General features: G+C 33.9%; 1 protein-coding gene across 1 annotated transcript in view; it reads left to right on the top strand.

Moving 5' to 3' along the window:
• The window catches only part of LOC150104881 (transient receptor potential-gamma protein-like), a 350865-nt gene that overhangs the window by 253714 nt on the left and 71858 nt on the right, over positions 1–25293 (top strand). The window contains exon 5 of the mRNA XM_090396037.1: positions 20100–20270. Coding sequence (XP_090252163.1) covers positions 20100–20270 — 171 coding nt within the window. The remainder of the gene's footprint in view (positions 1–20099; positions 20271–25293) is intronic.

Genomic DNA, 25293 nt, shown 5'->3' with positions numbered 1-25293 from the left:
GAGTGGAGACCACCAGAAGAGGGGCATCCGAAAAAAAGTCGCTTGGAGAAGTCAAAAGTAAAGACAATGCTGATTTGTTTCTACGATTCCAAGGGCATTATCCACAAAAAATTCGTTCCGCCTGGCCAAACGGCCAATGGTGAGTTTTATCTCGAAGTTTTGAAGCATTTGATAGCGAGAATTGGTCGCGTACGGCATATATATCGTGATGCAGGCAGCTGGTCACTTTTGTACCATAATGCACCATCTCATCGTTCGAACATTCTGAGACAGTTTTTGAGCAAAAAAACAAGTTTGTGTGTTGGATCACTCGTCGTATTCATTCACCTGATTTAGCACCCTGTGACTTTTCTGATTCCCCGACTTCATTTGCCGATGAAAGAAAAGCGATACGACACCATTGAAAATGTTCAATCGGCAGTAATCACGATCCTAAACAGTATCCCCAAAAAAACCGATATAAAAAACTCATTTAACGAATTAATTGACCGTGCCAAACGCTGAGTGAGAGTATATTGATTGAAATAAATGATTTGAATTAATTGGCCTGTATTTTATTTTCTATAAAAAGTTCGGTTTCTTTTCGGACAGAGGGTGTAATTGCTTAATACGTTTTGTCCAAAACGTACAAAAGCCTTTTTTTTTCCTTTTTTTTTCACCCAATAGCTGGTTGTTTGGCAACCGAAAGACTGCTAAGAGCTTTGATAAATTAGATTAAGGTTCAATTCTTTCTTTCCACACTGTTTACCTTAGCACATCGCAGAAATCGGATTTCTTAGTATTCCATTAGATTATTCTTCTTGGTGCAAAGAAAAGAAATTGGATTACAATGGCGAAATGAAATGTTTGCCGTCTTTGAAATTGATTTATAAAGAGATGATTCAAAGTGTCTTCGTTTATAAGCTCAGTGGTAAGAAAAAAAATATTTCGGAAAAAAAGTTTCGTGAAAGAATCAGCAGCCTGGCGAAGTTTGCTAAAGAACGTCAGAGACAAAAATTAATATTAGCATCGCTTAAGGATATAAGTGTGTATGTGTGTGTGTGTGTTAAAAAATGGGGTAAAGTTTCCAGCCTGACTGGTAGACTAAGATCTTATTTTTAGTTTTGCATGATTTCATTTTTAATTTATATAGCGGCAAAATTATCATTTTAATGATATTTTCATTCATTATAGATTTGAAAACCTGTAGATATTAATATTATAGATGACAAAAAGATTTAATTAATATAAAAATCCTTATTTATAAATTAAAAAATAGAACAATATTCCTACACCAAACAAAGAAAAACATCTACTATCTATTCATCAACATCTATATTAAGTTTGCGTTTTTTTTCTTTTTTTTTTCTTTTTTTGAGGAGGTTGATTAGAGAAAGTCCTTTTTAGGACTCCCAGGGTAACGAATGGCAATGCTGTAACCAACGAAGTTTTAACTGAAGCTCAGCTATTGCCTTTACCTAGCCATGACTAGAGCTTTTAGCTCAATAACACCCCATCCACACAGATTTTCCTCATTCAGATGACGGAATAAAGAGTCAAGGACTCAGTCCATCGCTCAGTTCTTTTAAGAATTTAAGAACTTTGCTTTTTTTAAAAACCCCGTGTGGCTGCCGGGCTAACAATAGCGCTACTGTAACCCATGCATGTCGCAATAGGCGACTAAAATTGGATGAGTTTCGAGAGTTTCTCTATCTTAGGTTTCTTCCTAAATTTGGCTCCCGCTGAGTGGGGGGGGTATTTCGGGGGTTTTGCCCTGAGAGAGCATTTTGAGTCTCCGGGGAGGGCGCGGCCCATGTGGGGCCTTTGTCGATGGACGCCTTTCCCTGGAATATGAGCGGCTCTGTTCGATGGTAAGGTGAGCCTGTCACTGACTGGGCCAACACTGAGTTGGACGATCCCTAGACCACTCCATAGTGGTCTAGGGATCGTCTTAATTTTTAGAAAGGACGTTACTTACATACCAGCGCCAATGCATGTCGTAAGAGGCGACTAAAATGGAACGCAGAGTTTCGCTCTCTCCAATAAAAACGGTAGCATACTATATACTTATACAGAGTCAAACCTCATTGCAATGACTGAGTCTACTTATCACGGTCCTCTCGGCAGCTCTGATGTTTTAGATATTGCTATTCTACAAAACATCAAATACTAATACCACTTACAAAATCTGAATGAGCTATCCCAGGATCACAACCCTATCTTACTGAAATTAGGCAATCAACAACAATTATCTCCCCCTCATTCCTTCATAACTCTGGAAAGATTATCCAAAGTATTCTCCGAATGCATTGGTCCAGTACCCAACATAAAAGCAAAGGAAGAGATTGACAAAGCAATAGACAACCTTTCTAATCAAATCAATCAAGCATAAGCAGCAGTCACCAAAACTAAAACTATTTACAAGCCTAACCGTCTTCCGGAAGATATTATGAATATAATTAGAAAAAACAGAACCAGGAAAAGATACCACAACACACGTGCTCCACAAGACAAAAAATCGCCAACAAATTGAACAGTTTAGCCACAGAAGCTCTCAAAAATCTCAGAAATCAACAATGGTAAAATAAGTTAACATCTCTTAGTTCTGAAGATCATTAATCTGAACATTTTTTAAAAAATCTCAGAAACAAACACAAATCTCTACCCGCTATTCAAACAGATCTAGGTTTTGCACACACTGATGCTGAAAAAGCAAAAGCTATAGTAAGTAATAATCTGTAAAAACAGTGCAGCCCAGCATACGAAAATATAAACATCAATCTTGTTTGCAAGGTTAGACTCACCTAAAATAACCTAACAATAATTTAAATCTGATTAACCCTACTTCACCAGCAGAAATAATTAGCATCATCAAGCATCTCAACAACAAAAATGCAACAGGTCCGGATGGCATTACAAACAAAATCATCAAACTGCTACCGCGCAAAGTTATAGTGCATCTTATCAACATCATAAACGCAATAATACTATACCAGTTCACAAGTCGGACAGAGATTCACAATGGCCTCAAAATTATCGTCCCATCAGCCTGCTATCCGATCGAGGTAAAATTGCCGAAAAAATCATTCTTCCCAGACTACAAGAATCAGCAGACAAGATTAAATATCATACAAAATGAACAAATCGACTTTCGTCAGAACCACAGTACTACCCAGCAAATTCATCGACTAGTAGAATAAATTACTACAGGATATAATTGAAAACAACTCACCGGTGCTGTTTTCCTTGGCATTGACAAGGCTTTTTATAAACATCTGGCAAGTCTCCTATTCAAATTCTTTAGAGCCAATATATCAACGAATATTATACGTCTAATCAAACTATACCTTACCGATAGTAAAATGCAGGTCAAAATTAATGGAACAAGCAAGACAAAATTTTCGTCAGAGTTCCACATGGCAGATATCCCACAAAATTCTATGGCGACCATCACGACTTTATACGCAGACGACACGGCTGTATTAGCAAGAGCCCTCCATCCTTACCTTGTAATCAAAAAACTTCAAGACAGTATCTCAGTGCTTGAAAAATGATTTGCAGACTGACGACTGCAAGTAAACCCTCAAAAAAGTGTAGCCATACTCTTCACAAGAAGGCTAGCATCCCCCAATGGGAGCAATCATCTATTTAACAATAATCTGGGTTACTTGTCAGCAGTAATCCAGATATCCCGGGTTACTGCTGACAAGAGATTGTGTTTTTCTGTAATCATATCAGGCAAATGTGTGCGAAAGTATCCAAAACTATCGCTCAACTCTAGCCCTTGATTAATCGAAACAGCAAATTAAACACAGGGAATAAATTATTATTACTCTGTTCGATAGTGATTCGTCTTATAATTACCCATACCTCTCCAGCTTGGAGCCATACCTCCAATGTCAACATACTAAGAAAAAAAAATCAACGAGCAAAAACAAATGCTTGCGGATGATACTAGATGCTCCATGGTTCATCAGAAACGTAAACAGATTCACCGTGATACTAATATTCCATATATTTCCTCATTCCTGCACTCTTTAGCAGTCAAGTTCTTTTCAAACGAGACCACGTACCTAAATCAACTGATCTAACAAGCTGCAGACTACAATGAATATGACCTCTACAAGTATAAAAGACCCGAAACCGTTTTACTTTCCAATGATAACATTTAATCCTTCAGCTCCCACAGGGCGAGCTTAATGCTCATAACTTGCTCTTAACAACGCATCTCCCGATTCAGATAACGGGAAGTATAAAAAGCGTTAAGCTTCACCCTTTTGCAAACAGTACCGTTATGCGTTCACTTTTAACTCAGTCTATCTGATGCAAACTAATCCAGTCTGTATTGACTCGGAAGTGGCGGTAGAGGCTTATTCAAAGGGAGTTATATTGATTTCACTTATTCTCTCATTGATTCATTTTTAGCTAAATTTATTCGCTGTTTATTGTGCAATAAACTATATGACAAGCAAAATGCAAATATTCATTTCTCTTTCGTACACAATGGAAGTGGAGGGAAAAAAGAGCAAAAAAATGTTTTTGACTGAGCCAAAGGATATCAGAAATGTATTTTTTTATTTATGCTAAATATAAAAAAAATAAAATAAAATTTCTCTGTCAGTGATTTTCCCGATCACGCTGATCATAGAAATTTTATCCTAGTCACGCACTCACCCTCTTGATAAAAGCCAGACAACCAGGAAATCTAAATCATATTCAGCATGCATTTGATCACCATGGCAACAGTGCAATACTCGACATATATCACAGATGAGGTTGGAATAAAGGTACATTCTGTGTGCTAGGAAACGTATAAACGCCAAATCATTCCACATCAGGTAACAATATCCAACTCCTGGGAACTTTTACGAGATATTCAATCCTGAATTTAGAAAGGAAGAAAAGAATATGTGCATAAAGACTTCAGTGGATATATCATGTCCAGAACATCACTCCCCGAATACAAATAAAGGAAATTAATCGCATAATGCAGAAAATGTATCAAATCCGGAATCTTCCTTCACAATACAGATCAATTCTTCGAAGTTTCTTTTTATGTTTTAAGCCAGTTGTGAAATAGTGTCTTTATATAACTGAACCTTCTGAAAATGCTATCTTAATTTGATTCACAACCGCACCAGATTTCCCAATGAATCTCAAAATATTAAAATGTACTAGTATTCTTATCATCTATGGATTTCCCACCCAGAGAAAACAAAACTGATGCACAAACATGTTACAGAAGGTTCGGTTTGATGTTCGAAATAAATGTCATATTATGCTTAGGTTCCTAAAGTGTTAATGTTGTTTTGTCATTAACACTAAAGGGACAAAATGGAATTAACACTTATATTAGAATAAACAAACATATTCAGGCAAAAATGGCATAAAGTTATAATAACCTAAGCATAACCTTATATTTGGGACAAAATGGCATGAACTTATCATAATTGCAATTGTTTTCTTCCTAAAGTGAGTTCATTCATTTCTTATTAAATGGATTTATGTTAACTACTTGGCGTATTTTTTTTATTAAAGTATACGCCGAACAATCATTTTCATTATAAGTTCAGGTGTTTTTTTTGTCTTTATTATTACTATAAATTTTATTTGTGATTGTCTGTGAAAATAATAGTGGTGATGGTGGACAGTAGATGGCGTTGGTGTAGATGAGGCGGTTTGTGGATGAGGTTGAGTGGTGGAGACAGAGAGTTGTAGAGTAGGTGCCCTCCCTCGATGAGTCTTAGAATTCTCTGGAGGTGTCAAATAATAATAATAATAATAATAATAATAATAATAATAATAATAATAATAATAATAATAATAATAATTTCCTTTTTATCGATTCTTTCTAATGCTTTCTATTGAAACAACCCTCTATTTCTTATGTATTTCTTAAAGATCCTAAAGATTTGAAATCCAATTAAAAAGTTTATTCTTTCTCCTCAATTTCCTACTCATTCACGGGGATTAATGTATTAGAGATTGAACAAACTCGATCTCTCTCTTGTCTATGTTGTGGATTCCATGTCAAGTCAATATCATTCAATGATACTCACGATCAATCAGTGTCAATAAATAGAAGAGCTGCAGCTCTTCAGTGAAAATTGCAGGAGTTCTCTGGTTGTCATGGAAACATTTGGGATCCGATGACAAAGATGACGTTTCTATCTCTCGGTCAGCTTTTTGTCAGTCTATCTGATTGTTCACTGGACTCACACTGTCAACTATGAGCTTGGAAGTATTTAATTTGCTCTGCAGTGATATTTACCGACATTTTCTCCAAATAATAAACAAAGTACATCATGTAGGGAGGGAGAGGAAACAAGGAGGTGTCCCATTACTTTTGATAGGTATATATTACCCATTCAAAATAGTGCGACATCTCCTCCTCCTCTTAGGTGATGTATGAATGTAGACGATAACGAAAGAGTTATATCGCCTACAAGTGCACATTCCTATATTGCAGAATCCTCTCAACTATTCCTGTAATCTATACATAACTCTTTAAAAATTTGGTGGAAATGATTTGATTTCTTTATTATTCCTACTGATCGTTTTAGGAATGTCATAAACATATCTGTTTGAATATGAGTCTATAAAAAGATGAAATATCATTTTCTCCGTAAATATTTACAATAGATAAAATATTATGACGCTATAATTCTGTCCAAAAATGTATATCCAACTTCCAAAATAACGCATTACAAACTTTTACTATAAAAATTCCCATATATTCAAAATGTACATAAAGTTATGAAATGTGTTTTGAAACATTCTAGTTACAAAATTATCTTCACCACTAGTAATAAACTACAAAACCTTCTAAAACAAATTAACGTTTTATCGTTATTTGTTTTAACTTGTTTTAATTATTTTAAGAATGAATCTTACATAAAGTAAGTTATGTAAGTGAATGAATAACTTACATAAAGTAAGTTATTCACTCTTACTCTCAAACCCGATAAATTTCCCTTATTATCTTGCCATTTATTCTCAAAACCGTTTGAATTTTAGTAGATTTCTTGTCGCCTTGTAAGTTTCGTGACTACAGGATTTTCCTTCCTAGTGTTTTATACATTTTCATTTTATTCCAACACCCTAATTCAATAATTCTGAATTGCAATGTTTTAATTATATTATATTCATATTCTTATTATTTTAATTTATATTTAATTATTTTATATATTTGTGGTGTTTCTATTTGCTATTATATTTCATTTTAGACTAATTTCGATGTATTATATGTTATACACCAAAATATGTTTTCAATAATTAAACTAGAAGAATCTACAAAATGAGTGTCGTTGATTTCTAAGATATCCTACTTTATTCCATATTTTCAAAAATATTTTAATTAGTAAACTTTACATTAGTAGTAGATCTATATTCTATTAAGATTTACTAACCAAATATAGTATTATATTATATTATTAGTACCCTAAAATAATCCTAAATTATTTTGAACTTTTATAAATAATTTGAAAGACTGATATTTAGGGAAAAATAATGCACTTCTAACACAACCTATGATATTGAGTACTTTAACGTATCAAATATGTAACAATGCAAAATCTTTCATTAGTCAACATAAAAGATCATAAAAATGATTCCAAGTTTCTGATTTATTGCTGGAGGAACAAAGAAGTTGGGTGTGGCAAAGAGAAAGAGACACATTATTTGGTTAACTACGCCCAGGAGACTTTCTTAATGAAGAAACCTGACAGTATTAGTGTTAATGATGTCTCTTTTTCTTTCTATGCTTAATAAGGGTCCACACCTTACTCTCCAACTACATGATTTGAGATGTACTTGTAAAAATGTCTTTTTTTTTTCTTGAAACTGGCCTATATTTTGGATAAGGAAGATTTTATTCAGTTTCCAATAACGTTTCATCAAGTGAAGTATTCTGTTTTATTTCTCCTCCTATCAATAAAACAAAGGTATATTGCAAACAGATAACTATTTGAAATGGAATGTCTTCAGGTGGTACATGAATAACTTGCTGTCTTAAAATTTTAAATGGCGAAATACACAACAAGAAATACAAAAAGTTGTAATAATAATATCTCATTTCTGTAGTAATATAATCAATGCTGAGAGCAATTTTTTTTGTTGTTGTTGTTGTATTACTTAAGATACCAAATGAAGCTTTGGCAGACATTGCGTGGTTTTGATTGCTTTAGTGCTATTATATTTATCTCAACAGTGAAAAAGCCTTTTTGTGCAGCATAATTATCACTAAAAGATATCCAAGCAAGTGACCTTTACAAAGCAAAAAAGAGGAAAAAGGACAACAACCATAACAATTCATTTGATATTTCTACTTATGGGAATCTACCTATTTTCTTTTATTTATCTTATTCATCTGATCGAACTCAGTCAATTTTCAATATTATCTCATTGTTCTTCTCGTTGCTAATTTTTCTCCGTTATTGCAAGATAAATGATTAAGTAACACGTCTGTCTTTTTCAAACATTAATAAACTCAGCTTGTCTGAGAATGGCCTTTTTAGCGTTCCACTACCTAAGATCTTTATCAAGGGACACTGTATGGATAGACACGGCTGTAATGATATATATGTGTGTATGTTATTTATATATATATGCTTCTCGCTAGATTAATCTACAGCCTTTTCAGTTCAGTCTGCCTGCAGTAGTGCACCACAAAACAGGCTTTTATACAAGCTGGGTAAGTCATGTCCTAGAGAGGGAGAATATAAAACAGCCAGAATTCTAGACTGTTTGCTTAGTAATAAGAAGAGGACAATAAAGATTTTATGGAGCAAAAAAAGCCAACTGTGTTACATTGAGCATGATGAAATAGCATCTGGATATTTTCACGCGTTGGTGCTGTTCTTTTATTCATAGTCTGGCAATAATCCAAGTAGCAATATCTCAAATGAATTCTTTTATCCCCACCCACCCATTCTCTCTTAACAGATTTCTAAGAGTTAACATTTGTAATACTTAAGTTCCATTTTTCGTGTGAAGAACGTAGACACTGCAACCCAAATATTAATTCATATCGTTTGGGTGTGCGTCAGCGCTGAGCGATGCCCCTTCTCGCATATCTACTTGCTAAATGGATGATTAATAAGCATATGAAATAGTGTTAAATTCTATGTAGGGAATTTCTACCATTAAATACGTAAGGAATTCATCCATAAAACTGTGCTCGTGAGGATGGGTGGAAACCAGCTGCCTTTCAAAAGTTAGAGTTAAGTAGTTCGACGGGTTCCAGTCAGTGGATTATTATTATTATTATTATTATTATTATTATTATTATTATTATTATTATTATTATTATTATTATTATTATTATTATTATTATTATTATTATTTATAATATCAGCGTAGCCGTGATAATGTTTCTATAATCTTAATCATATATCGCTGAAAGAACGACTTTATAGGTCGATCCTAGTCGCCCATCAGAGGAACTTTTTCTAGGCTGTTTTCACGCGTTGGTGTTTTCCATAAGATTTTTTATCCAAGTTAGTTGTGTGAAGCAAATAGGGTTTTTCTTTCCATAAATTCTCAAGTTCTTAAGAATTTCGCATATTCTTAAAGCTGCTACTCAGAAATATCTTTTTACCAGAAATCTTTCACTTTCAGACAATATATAAGTGCATTACAAGATTTTGTAGAACAAGATGGAGAAGATGAAGACAGTTGTTTGACATATTCTCTCTTTCTCCCTGAAATGTTGAAACTGTCGGTAGCTATGAACTCAACTACCGACTAGTAAAGTCAGGCTACGCACTTATTTACAGAAGCTATTCATGGCTAAAGGAGTTCTGACTTTTCTTCTTTCGGGAATAACGAATAAGGTTTTTTTATTATTTGTTTATTTTATTATTATAATCACAATAGATGAACAAGTAATCCATCGTTCTAGTAATTTATAATTCTTTTATTTAAATCATCAAAAGTCAGCAAGCTTTATTTTAATATTATTAGTTTGCTATATTCTTCTTCTTCTTCATGTAGCTTCCTCAGTGAGAGGGTGCAGCACTATGTCCTTCCAGTTCTCTCTCTGTTGTTGGCTTTCCTTTTTGTTTCTGCATAGCCATGTGATCCTGTCCATGATCTTATATCTTCAAGCCATGTCCTTCGTTTTTTGCCTCTTGATCCTTTTCCCATAATTTTTCCTTCTAAAACTGTTAGTATCCTCTGTCCTGCTGAACCTCTCAGTACGTGTCCTTCCAATCTCATCTTTCTATGGACCATTTCCTGTAATAAAGATCTCTGTGTTCTCATTCTCTGTAGGACATCTGTATTTGTCGCATGTTTTGTCCATGGGATTTTCAGAGCTCTCCTATAGCACCACATTTCAAAGGTCATTATCTGCTGCCTTACTCTCTTCTTGAATATCCAGGTTTCACTTCCATATGTGAAAATTGGCAACACTAATGTTCGTATCATTCTTTTTCTTTGTCTCGATACTCACAGAACTTCTGAGCAGATCTTTATTTTTCCAGAATGCATCTTTAGCTATGGCTGTTCTTATCTTGATTTCCATCTGCAGTAAAGTAGGTCCCTAAATATTTGTATTCTGTTGTATGTTCAACTTTCATATTGTTTATGAATATTTCTGGCTCGGATCTTCTTTCTTTTGAGATTTTCATAAGTTTGGTTTTTTTTGAATTAATATCTAATCCAAATTCTTTACCTTCTTCAATTAGTAGCTGCAGTAATTTGATTAATTTGTTTCTGTTTTCTGCTATTAGAATGGTATCATCAGCATATCTAAGACTGTTGTATTTTATACCATTGATACTAATTCCTGTTTTTTGTTTTTCAATCTTTCATCAGTGTCTCACTACAGATATTAAATAGATTTGGTGAAAGGATACAACCTTGTCTAACTCTTCTTTGTATTTTCACTTCAGAAGTCTCAGAGTTAAACAGCTGCATTTTCGGTTTGGTGTAAATCATTTTTATAATCTTAAGTACATGATCTTCTATGTCTAACTTATCTAATATATTGAATATTTTATTATGTTTTACCCGGTCAAAAGCCTTCTGAAAGTCTATGAAGCATATGTAAATGTTCCTATTTCTTTCAAGTGATCTTTCTATTAGTATTTTAGTTCCAGGATAGCATTAATGGTTCCCATTCCTCTTCTGAAGCCTTTCTGTTGTTCACTCAATTCACCGCTTATGGCTCTTTCAATTTGTTTGTTAACGAAGGTTAAAATAATTTTAGATGCATGGGATATTAGGCTCACAGTTCTGTAATCCTCACAATTTTGTGCGTTATGTTTCTTTGGAATTGGTATGCAGATAGATGTTGTAAAAACTTCAGGTAATTCTATTGTTTTACAGATGTCCTGAATGGATTCCACTAAATAGTTGTTATTATTGCCAGTCAAAGCTTTCAGCAGCTCAGCCGGAATATTATCACACCCAGGGGATTTATTATTAGGAAGATTCCCAATTACGTGTTCTACCTCCTTTCTTGTGGGTAGAGTGGTATCTGTTGTTACGTTTAACTTAAGGTGTCGTGAATCATCTAACATGTTACCATTATCATCATCACATAGATCTGATAAGTACTCCACCCATCTTCTATTTATCGTTTCCTTATCAATGAGTATGTTTCCATCTTTGTCCTTGATGTTAGTAGACTGTGTGCGCTTTGTGTTTCCTTTAAGTTCTTTCGCTTTCAGGAATGCTTCTCTGGTTTTGTTCCTATTTTGTAATTCTTCTATCTCAGTGCACTACTTATTTATCCATTTTTCTTTCAATCTTTTACATAACTGTTTGATTCTTTTATCCAAAGTTTTATATCTTAACCTTTCTTCTTCATTTGCTCCTCTTTTCCATGTTCTTCTTTCATCAATAAGGTTGATTACCTCTTGAGTTACCCATGGTTTTTTCTTTCTTTCTTCTTGTTTATTGATGTGGTTTTTAGTAGATGTTATGATAGCTGCTCGCAGTCTATTCCACTGAGAGGATTCATTTTCGTTTTGCAACTGTGCAGACAGCAGTTCTGAAATATTTTCATTAAATTTTGATTTTATAATCGGATTTTGTACCATTTGTTTTCTATTGTTTTCGCCTGAAAACTCTATTGTTTTCAGGCGAATATTCATCTTAATTAAGACCAGTCTATGATCAGATCCACAGTCAGCACTTGGCATCACCTTTCATTCCATATTCCATTGAAGTAACGTTTACTGACCACGATATAGTCTAATTAATTTTTGTATCTTCCATCCGGACTTTCCCATGTGTATCTTACTGTTGGGTTTTGCTCAAAATAAGTGTTAGTTACGATGAGATCGTGCTTGTTACAGAAATCAATCTTTGCACTCTCATTCCGAATTCCTAGTCCAAATGGACCCACGTGTGTAGATGTTCTCTCTGATCCAACTTTTGCGTTCCAGTCACCCATAGCACAAATAACTCGATCTTTCTTGCCTCTGACTTCCTTTATACACCATTCTATTTCATCATGCATGATATCTATTTCTGCTTCCTCATTCTGTTCTGTTGGAGCATATATTTGGAGGATCAGCATATCTCTAGGTTTAGATTTCACTATAATTGCCATTACTCTATCAGATTTTTTTATTATATGAATAATGTTTTTATTAGTTGTCTTCTCTACAATAAACGCTACACCTCTTCTTGATATTTCACCACCTGACGTATATATTTTATATATCTTGCCATTTGGAAGTTTCGACTCAAAATCTGATGATCCTTTCCAAAAAGTTTCACTTATTCCTAGTATACTAATATTCAATCTCTCCATCTCTTTCTCTCTCTCTCTCTCTCATCACATTAGCCAATTTCCCGCATGCTATATTGTTTGCTATATTATAGAACACAAATAGTCAACTATCGAAAAAACTATACCAGAAAGGTAGCTAACGAATAACCTCGCAGCTCATTTTCTCGGAAAGAAACACGTGAAGCTTATTTTTAAGAGTAGAATTAACGAAACCATATATAGATTTTAAGAATAACAAATAAAGAAAGATGTATGCATTTCTACTGTTCATTCAACTTCAAATAAAATATGCCAGTATTCTCTTTGTTTATTTAAAATTTATGATGATTTCTGTTTATCTAAAATTTACAGTGTTTTCTTTGCGCATTTACAGTTAATTAATGATTATATATGATGCTTAATTATGATATACGATAATTAATTATTATTTATATTATTTAATTATTATTAATTATAATTTTGACTTCTAATTATACATATGCTATAAGGAAAATAAATTATTAAATTTTAAACAATAATAATAGTATTATGTATAGTAATAACACATCTTTTTTAAATTTGCTTAGTAAATATTTAATAACTGTTTTGCAACCAAGTGATTTCATGGGATCATGGGGTGCGGTGATTAATATCCTTGGAGGGTAACGGATGGCAATGTTGTATCAATGAAGTTTAACTGAGGCTCGGCTATTGCTGTTACCCCATGGGGCGCAGAGATTCGAGAGTTTGAGTTTGCTGTCTTAAGGTTTTTGCCTTAAGGGAGCAATTTGAGTCTCCGGGGAAAGTGTTCTCCGGCACGGCCCGCTGAGGGGCTTTGTTGGTGAATGCTTTTCTTCGGAATAGAATATGAGCGGTGTGGGTGGAAGGCCATCACTGAGTGGAATCAATGCTGAGATGGACGGTCTTTCGCCCACGATTGAGTGGCCTAGGGATCGTCCGAATTTTTAGAGACGGCTTTACCTTAACATATGGCAATGCTGCAGCCAATGAAGTTTAACTGAGGTTCGGCTATTGCTGTTATCCTCCTGCCATGATCAGAGCTTTAATAGCTCAATAACACTTTATCCCTACACTGTCCTCTACAGATAACGGGGAAGATGAAAAGCATTCTTTCTTCGCCCCTTTAAGCCACTCCTTATAAGGACTAAATGATTTCATGGTACATGCAATATGTTCTGGTCTGAGAGATTATTATAGAGGAGGTTGTTATAAGGAAGTGTTTGATTGAGGACGATTTCTTTGGATTCCACAATTCTTTCTAGTTCATCATAGCAGCGAAAATTTTTCAGATTTCTCCTATAAGACTGGATGAACGAGGTTTTCCTCATTAGTGTCAGCAGAATTCAGGACATGATTCGACAGTGCACTAGCTCTTGTTCTGCGGTATTCTAGGTTCCTCACGACGTAATTCGATGGAGATCTACGTCTGGCGTACTTAGCAAGGAAACGGAGTTTCAGAAGAGGAGTGAAAGAAGTCCGGATGTTGCATTTCTTGAGAACGTTGACCAGTTTTGGCGAAACGGAGCTGATATGTGGCCTTTTTTCCACTATTTCTATCTTCAGTATGGCGAGGAGGTGGATTGAAAAGTGACTAATTAATTGTTTGTTTAGAATAACCATTCGAAACATAAAAAAAGCTATCTCCTCCTTTCCTTTGAAAGCAAAATCGTGGAAAAGATATATCGATGACATCTTTTTAATCTGTAGTCACGGTCCTGAATCTCTAAAGAACTTCCTTGACCACCTCAACAGTCAACACCGAAATATCAAATTTACTACAGAATTATAGGTTGATGGCTCTCTCCAATTCCTGGATGTTAGACTCACTCGCATTTCTAAAAAATTAAAAATCTCAATTTACAGAAAACCAACTCATATCAACAAATATATCTATGCACAGTCCCATCACTATTAACCTCAAAATTTTGATATTATCTCTACGCTAGGCAAACGTGCTCGCTCAATCCTTGTGTGAAGAGGAAGTTATTAACCAAGAGCTTCAGTTTTTTCGTACTTGAGCAGCATAAAAGAGACATCGCATACGGCCGAACAAGAGCTAGTGCTCTGTTGAACCATGTCCTGAATTCTGTTGACACTAATGAGGAAAAACCTTATTCATCCCGTCTTATGGGACAAATCTGAAAATATCTTGCGCTGCTATTAGATGAACTAGAAAGAAGAATTGTGGAATCCAAAGAAATCGTCCTCAATCAAATACATCTTAACAATCTCAATTATAAATTCTCTCAGACTGACATTGTGCTGTCATCCAATTTTGGCGTTCACGACATGTTGAACGCATGCGCACGCCCAACAATGAGGAGATTCAAAGAACAGCCTTCAAATGTTAATACACTAACTCTTTAATGTTTATACTTTTTATTCTTTCGTAATTTTTGTTGATTATCTTTTTTACAAAAAGAAAAAAATATATATATATATAGTTTGTAATATTCCCGTTAAAACATGGACTGTTCCAAGTAATGCTGTTTTCTGTAGATCATGTAGATCACTTCATTGATGTTTAATTGCTGTAAATAGTTGGATAGCTTCTTTGAAATTGCACCAAATGCACCGATAACTATTGGGATGAGTTTGGTGTGATTTAGCCACAGTCGGCCAACTTCGATTTCCAGATCTCGATATTTAGTAATTTTTTCGAGTTCTTTGTTGTTAATGTTGTTATCACTGGGTACTGCGATATCGATAATCTAAACTTGTCGATGTTCGATAATTGTGATGTTAGGTCTATTGTGTCACAAATGCCGATCAGTTTGTATTCGAAAGTCCCAGAGCATGTTTGCTGTTTCGTTTTCCAACACAGTCTCTATTCTATGCTGTCACCAGTTATCGGAAATAGGAAAGCAATAGTTTCTGCATACATGGCAATGAATTATTTTGGCCACTTGATCGTGGCGGTATTTATAGTCAGTTTGAGCTATTTTGCTGCAGGCACTGATTAGATGTTCTACAGTCTCATCTTTCTGATCGCATAATCTGCATTTGCTGTTATTATTGATGTTCAAAATTTTTACTTCCATTGCATTAGTTTGTAATGTCTGTTCGTGAACTGCTAGAATAAATCCTTCTGTTTCTTTTTTTTAATATATCCATATTGTAGCCATTGCTACGTCTTGTTCACGTTAATTTTTTCTCAGTATCTCGAAGAAATTGGCCATGCAAGGATTTATTTTTCCAGTGCACATGTCGGTTATTTTGCTGTTCCTTTTTTGCAATCGGATTTGTTTCCTTTGTTTTCATAAGGCCCTCTTATGCAATTGCTTGAAGCATTGGCTCAGAGCTATTGCGATGTAACTTCTTAAACTAATTTCTTCTTCCACAGTCTGTCTCACTTGCAGCAGAGAAAGAGATGTAATGCATGATGCATAGTCATTAATTTTCTAGTTTATGCAGTCCAATTTGTCCAGGCCTTCTTTTGTCCAATCTATTATGCCAGCAGTGTATCGGATCAGTATAACCCAAGAATTCATTACCATAACTGTGTTTAATCTATTTCGTTTGTTTTCAGAATATTTATAACTCTTTTGGTGTATTCTTCTGCTGCCTGTTATTTAACTTTCGAGTGGAGAATATCACTGTCTTCTAATATTTCTAGGTATTTTAGTGTTCGTCAGCTGAAATTGCTTTTATATATTTCTCTTGATCAAAATGCAAAGTTAGTGCTATTAATTTTTCCTCGTTTAATAGAAAAAAAATGCGCATTTATCTAAACTAAATTTTATTTTGATGTCCTGACTGAAAATACGAACTATTTTCAGTAAAGAGTCTATTTTCTGGGCCGATTTTCTATATAACTTCAACTTATCCATATATAACAGATGGGAAATTTTAATAGTATATTTAGGAATTTCATATCCAAGTTTTGTTTTCTTCAAAATCATAAAAAAAGGTATCAAAGAAATGTTGAAGAGCAATGGTGACAAGGAATCACCCTGGAAAATTCCACGTTTAATGCTAATATCTCTCCAAAATGTTCATTATTGACTATTAAAATTGTTTTCCATGATTTCATAGCAGCAGCCAGAAACAAACATATGTTTTTGCTAATTCAAAATATTTGTAGTGATTTTAGGATCCAGGAGTATGGGAGAGAATCGAATGCTTTCTTATAATCTATCCATGCCATGTTTAAGTTAGTGTTTCGTCTTTTTGAATTTCTTAGAATCATTTTATTAAAAGGATCTGGTCTTCTGTTCCTCTAGATTTTTGAAAATTGCCTTTATGTTCAATTGGATAAATCTGATAAGTAGTGGTAATTTGATATGATTGTAGTGAACAGCTTAAGCATAGTTGGTAGGCATGTTATTGGACGATAGTTACTTGGGTCTGCACCCTTATCCTTATCTTTCATAAAGAGAATATCATCCCAGATATCATCCAGTCTTCCACTGAGCCTGACTACAATAAATAATTAAATTGTTCTGCCATTCGATCATGCAGACTGGTTAGATACTTTAACCAAAATCCATGTTGTTCGTATTCGCCAGGTTCACTCCAGTTTTTTTTTTAATTTTCTAACTTATCTTTAGTTTATCTTATTTTATTTCTTTAGTGATAATGACATTTTGCATTTGTTTTTGATTCATTTATGATTTTATTTCCTTAATCCATGAGGCATCTTTATTATGTTCAATAGGATTATCCCAGATTGACTTCCAAAATTTGAGTTTCTCCTTTTTCTGGTGAATCATTGTTTGCATTTGTATTTCTCTGGAGAGACTGAAATAATTGGTTTTGTTGAAATTGCATATTTTGTACATATTGGTTTATTCTTGAATCATAACTTTTAATTTTCTGTGCAGTCGCTATAATTCTTTGTTTTAGCTCTTCGGTAACTTCATCAATTGTTTCGTTGGCCAAATTATATGTGTTAATCAGTTTGTTTTTGATGTTATTATTTTTCAGCCGTCCTTCTTTAAAACTCTTAAAGTTGCTCAGATCAGCTCGAAGTTTGTTGACTTTTCCTTCCAACCGGATTTTCCATGGTACAGATTGTTTCATCCTCGGCTTTTGCTCTTGGGGTTTGTAACCAAGCTTCACTGTAATGATATAGGCTGTGCTGTACAGGAGCTGATTTGTTTCCTTTATACTGTTCGTTGTAATGGTTTTAATCACAGCATTTGCTTCTAAGAGGAGCTATTTTAGCTTAGATTTATGTAAAGCTTTTAATTGTGGTAGTCGTATACTGTCATTTATGGAGTTCATATGTTTCAATATCCCTGACTTCATTTTACTCTGCACTTCTGTCAAAACATTATGAGGTATGTCGTCAACTTGATGCTTACTGAGTTGAATTCCAAAGTTTGATATAGTTACCTCCTGATGATTTGCTGTTACTGGAGCTGTTCGTTTATTACGTAACTCATGCAACTCAAGTTCAGTAAATATTTTGTTACGGAAAATGAAATTTTTTTGTCCATAAGTTTTTGTTCTGTTAGTGCAGACTCTGGGAATTTTTGTTTCCAAATTAAATGAATAAGCTTTCTAACATCCCGTTTTTCTGGTATTGATCTGTAAAATCATAAAATCATTTCATAACTTCTCTGTTTTCTTTTTCCATTTTTTACGTTTGGTTTCTTCTAGTAGCTTTTCAGCTTCCTGCCCTGATTGGCCAGCAAGGAAAGCTGGGTCCTGTAGCCCACTTGTCGCCTGATGCCCAGGATCATCCCTAACATCTGACGCAGTCCTTGATGACCCGGACGTCGACTAATCCGGTATGGATCTCTTCTTGCTTTTCACCATTAAGATGGGGGATGGAACACTGTTAGTCTGGCTTCTCAGTTGAGACCTGTCTGACAAGGGTGCCCTGCTGGTAGCTATGCTACCGCCAGAATAGCTCTCAACATCACTGAAGCACGCAAGCCCCACCGCCACGACAAGGCCGTGTTCCTTGGAGGATTATTATTATTATTAATTAATTAATTAATGCATCATAACATTTATTAATTAATGTTAATTTTATAATATTAAAATTATAAAATAATATTAATTAATAATGTTATTATAACAGTTTATGCAACCAAATCAAACAGCCACCTAACAAAATTAGAAATATTACATAGGAAAATTGTGTCAACAGTGAACTGGATACTTTATATGCAACAACCAATATCCGACCAGAATATGGCGATACACAGAATCCTGAGCATTCAAAATCTGAAACACTACATAACATTAACAAGGAATTACTTCAACATCGCCTATCGAAACAACAGAGACACATATCGTATAACACGACCTACAACAACAACTCTCTACATCCCTACACCCTTCAGCAACTCATACGGTTCTTTTGTGAGATCGCGTCAGATACCCACGCTACTCAACAACCTACCAAGAAATTTAAAACACATAGATAACTACAGAACATTAAAACACGAACTCTGGTAAATATACCAACAAAGTTAATATACCATTAACACTAATATACACATCACAAATCACCAGCATCCATGCCTACATCCCATCCATAAACGGTAACAACAACATAAATAATGAAGGCTAATCCCACTCTCTTCATAAAAGCTAACCCCAATCTTCGAAGTAGGTGGGATTAATTCGCCTCATTCATCTACACGTAATCCTCATAATAAAAGACTGCAGATTACGTAACAAAACAGTCAGTAAGGTGTGTAACAATAATGAAGTTATTGATAACATTATTCCAATAAGCTCTGCATAGCTTCGAGGAAGAAGCCATCCAAACAAGTAAATATTATAAACAATTTAATAAAAAATGTATCATTGTAAATATGAATGTGAAAAAAGATGTAAAACACATTGTTACTATCATTATTTATGTCATCTCATTTATCGGATGATATTTTCATCATTCAAATTTCGAGAATTCGAATCAAGCACAATTCATCTCCTCCCATGTTATTCATAAAGGACATTGCCGAAATATTTAGATGTCGAAAATAAAATAAATAAACTACTAAAATTTTAAACCCGCTTCCCCCCCCCTTCAACGATCATTTTATTAATGCTTCATATTCCATAGCCCAATATAAGGTTCTTTCTTTTAAACAAAATCATAAAACGGAGGAATAAAGCTCGATCGATTTCTGTTAGTGTTGTGCAAATAAGCAGAGGATTAATCACTGTTGACGAGGCTCCAAAAACGAACTCTAAAGGATTACGTTCCTGAATTTACAAAACACACGAAAAGAAAAAACTTAATCCCGTTTAATTTACAATCACACAAAAAAGATAAGAGTAGGCTTTCTACAACGAATAATTAGATAAAGTAACTTAGCATTTATTCTTTTATTTTGTTGTTGTTCCATTTTCACCCTTTCCATTATTATTACGATGCATTAAATATCAAAAAAAAAATTCTGTTTTATTGCAGGAACTGCGAAGGCAGTGCCAAAATTTCGCCACAGCGCTTCTAGATCATACTAGAAGTTCCTACGAATTGGAGGTGCTTTTAAACTATGATCCCACGGGGCCTGCCTTTGAACATGGCGATCGCATGCATCTAAGCAGGCTGAAGTTAGCTATTAAATATAAACAGAAAAAGGTAATCCTTACTTAATAAAATAATTTAGCGACAGTAATGATTTAAAAGATTTAGTTTCAAGATTAATATTTATAATAAAATAATATATTATACAAAATAAACTTAATTTTTATAAAAAATTAAAATTAGTTTTAAAATGTAATTAAATAATTTCATTTATTACTAATATACCATTTTATTTATTTCATCATCCCTTTATAATAATAAAAACCAGAATAAAGATTTCGTATTGGATTCATTCAATCCGATACCCTGGGAGGGTAATGGATGGCAATGCTGTAGCCAATGAAGTTCTAACTGAGGCTCGGCTATTGCTGCTGCCCTCCTGCCATGATCAGAGCTTTAATAGCTCAATAACACCTTATCTCTACACTGTCCTCTACAGTCCCCTTTAAGCCAGTCCTTATAAGGATAAGGAAGATTTCGTATTAAATATTATGTGAATTACAGCATAGTGATTTGCTGTGATTTCCTGATGCATGGAATATTTTATATTTTATTTATTTCATCATCTCTTTATAATAGTTAAAACCAGAATAAAGGTTTTGCATTAAATGTTATGGTGAATCACAGTATAAATAAATTTTCTGATGTATCATTTATCATTATTTATATTTATTATTATATTTATATATTACAAATTTATTTGATAAATTGCATGGTGAGTGATTTATTAGATACTATATGCCCTCAGATGAGAGACCCTTCTACACTTCTGCGCATGTCAGAAGGAGAATCCATTCCGATAATAGGGTAAGCAATGCGTTTCGTGAGATGAGTGTTTATTATTGTAAGTCGGAAAATTAGCTTTTCTTTTATGAAAATTCTAGTTTTTAAAGTATTAACTATTTTTCTTGTTGGAAAATTTACGTATAAAGCACGTGATTTCGCGTGTTGGCGACCAATTCATACATCCTTTATTTGTTTCTCCCCTTCAGCATGAAATAACTATTCTTGGCTATCTGCCAGTCCCAGTTCTATGAACTGTGAGCATACAATAAATATACGTTATTTTAGATGAAGAACTTTATAATAAATAATCTGAAACAGTTTACAGATAACATTAACAGAAACTAATCGATGAATAAATTAATTTGATTAAGTAATTTCTATTAATACAGATTTCGAACAACCTAGGAACTAACATATTTACGATTGGTGATTTACGATTAGAATAGCTATTTTTGACTAATTTATATATTTTATACTTATACATATTTATACTTATACATGTGATTATTAAAATATTACGATATTGATGTGATTACTAAGTTTTAAGATATCAGAACATTAATGTAATAACAAATTTCAAAAGATGAGTGAATACTTGTGGTAACACTTCTGTTATCATACTGCTAAATTCATTAATATTGAAGATTCTATTCTAGTTATATCCGAGAGGAAGTATTTAGGTCTGTTTCTGAGTTTCAATTAAGGTTTTTTTGTCACCCTCCCAAACTCGAGTTTTAACCACGCCCGCATCTCGGATAAATCAAAGGATAATTTATCTCAGATAAATAAAAGGTTCCTGATAACAATATGAGTGCTATGGTTTAGGGTTTTAGGAAGCATGTAATGGTGACGTGCCAGGTGAATTCTCACCCGATGCCTCCAAGACAATCATAAAATAAATAATTTCGGAAAAAATTAGTTCCGCCTATTCCACTCGGAAAATAAAAAGGCGAAATGAAGGAGTTATAGAAAGATACTATATTTTAATGCTAAATCAGATGTTAGACAAGAGTATACATTATCTCTACTGTTATTCACCATCCACACGGATCATGTTATGAAGGAAAATAGTGTTGAAGCTGATATCAAAATTGGAGATGAGAATCTCAGGTTTCTGCAGATGATTTTTTTCCAAATGAATCCAGTACACGTCTGTAGAATTCCCTAGCGAAATTGAATAACAGCTATAATAAATGTGATATGAAAGGAAGATAGGAATAGGAAATCAATTGAACAATTTGAAATCAAAATGAATTATTTGGAATAAGAAAGAAATTTAGTCAAAATACTAAATTAGCTGTATATAAGGCAGCGCTCAAACTAACTTTTAACTTATGGATCTGAGAGCTAGGTTAGAAATAAAACACGTGATCAAAGACTAAAGACCATAGATGTGAGAATAGTCCTAAGAAAAATTAGGTGGTGAATAGATGGCATCAATGGCAGAATCATATTTAAAACTATACTAAGAAGGAATTTGATATTCAGAAATGCGTAAGCAGAGCTAACTTCAGATGATATGGATATTTAAAGCAAAATCGGAGAGAAAAGGTTAACAAAACAAGTGTGTTGCTCTGTGAGCATGCAGGAAAAAAAGACTCAGAGGAAGGCCAATATATAGGCGGATTGATACAGTAAGAAGGTAGTAGACCGAAATATAAGATCTTACAATATTGAAGTCCTAAATGATGACAGGTTAATTTGGAATAAAATTATCGATAGGAAGTTAGTAATGATATAAACTTTTCAGCAATTCTATCATAATATCCTGTATACCCCCCCCACTGAGGATTCATATCAAGAATTTGATTATGATGATGAAAGGCGTTAGATGCCTTTCATCATCATAATCATTGAATTAGCGAGAACATTATGCTACAAAACTGACCACTCATCGCATTCCCATCAGGCAGCATGTTTAAGCAGATAAGAGCTTTCACTTTGCCACTTGTGTACGCTTGCAAATTGAATTCTAATAACTCTCGTCAGTTTCTGCGTGACACAGTTGGAAGTGACACGACATGTGCCATTGGTTAGAACAGAACTTCAAATGAGAGTTCTGTCCTTGTTTCTAGTATAGGAAACGTTTATCTGAAATAAAAAGGCTTTTTATTTGGTCGCATACAGAGGTGGTAGGCTTACTTTCTTCTTTGGATAACTTGAGTTTTTTGATTCCGCATACCACCTCAAAACGTTCAACGAATTATAACCATGAACAATACGGAATAGGCCTTTAAAATGAGCTCATGAGCTACCTCCATGAGCTACAACATGGCAGCATGTTACGCAGACTCCTACTTGTTACTGAAAGTCATTGTCGATATCAATACAGAGCAGCACGCCAATTGGATATAAGAAGATTACGTAAAAATTGTGCTGGCTAGACAAGTAGCATAGTTTCTGCTGATAGCGCAAATGAACATGAATAGATGGATCCATTGTTCATGCTTTTCAGTGTAGAGCACTGCGATGGTATCATCATATAGGACTTTTTCATAATTAGAATTAGAATCTCACTGTTGTTTATTAATCGTACAACCACTGTGGCCTGCTGGAAGCTTGTAGCAGAACACATGCCTTCTACAATCTAACACTTCTTCCATCGTGGAGTTATCCACGATGATAAAGTACCTGTCATTAGACCTGAATATATGTAGAATCTTTTGTTGAAAGTTACGAAATTCATTCTCGTTACATGTCCACACCACTTCAAGCGAGCCTCTACAAGAATTTCTTGTGAACGTTCCTAATGTCTAATATTCCTAATGTATAATATATACATAGAATACGAACTAAGACGTTGGAATATCCTTTAGTGTTAATTCGAAATTTTGTACTTTTTAGAAAATAATATTTTTGAAACTAACGCTTTTCAAAATGAGAACGCACCTCTGAGTCTGTTTGTTCGTCCGTCCGTAAGTAATTTTCAGGATTCTATCAAAATCCATTTTAGTGAAACTGTATTTGGAATCTATACAAAATATTTTCGAGCCATTTATGTTTTTTTTGCATCAGTCAGTTTTCGGTGTCTAAGTTATGTATTACAATAACTCTATTGTAGACGGAGAGCATTTAATATTTTTTTTTAAATTTAGTATAAACACGTGACTATCGCAATCTTTAGGATTTTGGTATTTAGGATCGTGTTTTAATACTGATTTCATTTGAGCCATTTGTGAAAAAATTAAGGCAAAACAAAATCTTCTGTCTGAGAATATAGGCTAAAAATTAGTCAAATTTTAATAGAAGAAACCATAAGGTTTGACACATTCAGTAATTTTACTTTGTTATGTAAGGACACCATTATAATTCTTGCGAGAAAAAAGGAAATGTTCTTTTTTTTTCGCTAATTTGATTTATATTGGCAAAACCATTTGATTGGTTTTTAATTATTTGTGATAATTTATTATTGATTTGGTTTCGAAGCAGCTATGTCTATGAAACCATATATTGTCTCAAAATTACGTGTGTATTTCTTGCCGACCTGTTTTGACGATGAAAAAAAATCGAAAAAAAACTCTGCACCTCAGTATAAGCCTGATTATATAAACAAGTTGTTTTTCCTCTATTTATGGCATACCTATACGATCTGCTACTTATTTCCTTGGATTACTAAGCGCATCTGAATCTATCTCTGCTGCCACTCGAAAATAAATACAGTTATACCCCGTTTTACGACGATCCGGTCATACGACGCTTTTCAGTTATGACCAATACTAATTCATACGACGTCGCATTCGTTCATACGACGGTTTTAGTGACATGACGCTCTTGTGAATCAACCAGCGCTCGAGATGTTTATTTAGGAGATCGTTGCTCACTTCATCTCGATAAACACGTTTAAAATTCGTTTATAACTATCATTCTATTGTTGTTGAAGACGCGTAAACTTATTACATTACATGCTAAGATGAAATTTCGTGACGATGGCGTATTCAACACTGCTGTTGTTATTGTTAACAAATAAGGATAACGTTTTAAATAGAGTGAAACGTGCTACACTAGTTAATATTATAGTTATCCGTAAATATGACAATCTTATTGCCGAAATGAAAAGTAAAAAAAAAAACAAAAAAAAACGTTTAATGGTGTAGATTGATTAACACGCCAACCAACTTGGTTGCCGTGTTCCCTTCATAATTATACCAAGGTATTTTTTCGTTTGCGAAAATTATTCTACATTTTTCGTCTGTGTATTTGACGTACACAAATGTTTCAGTTAATGATACACACAACGTATAATAGATTGATTCAAATTGTTATTAAATCAATACACGCATATACATGTACA

Source organism: Typopeltis vanoorti, chromosome 7, assembly GCF_054136105.1.
Source record: "Typopeltis vanoorti isolate ZY-2024b chromosome 7, IOZ_Tvanoo_1.0, whole genome shotgun sequence".
In the NCBI taxonomy this organism is placed as follows: Eukaryota; Metazoa; Arthropoda; class Arachnida; order Uropygi; family Thelyphonidae; genus Typopeltis; species Typopeltis vanoorti.
Note: the sequence above shows the minus strand (reverse complement) of the source record. Positions and strands in the feature narration are given on the sequence as shown.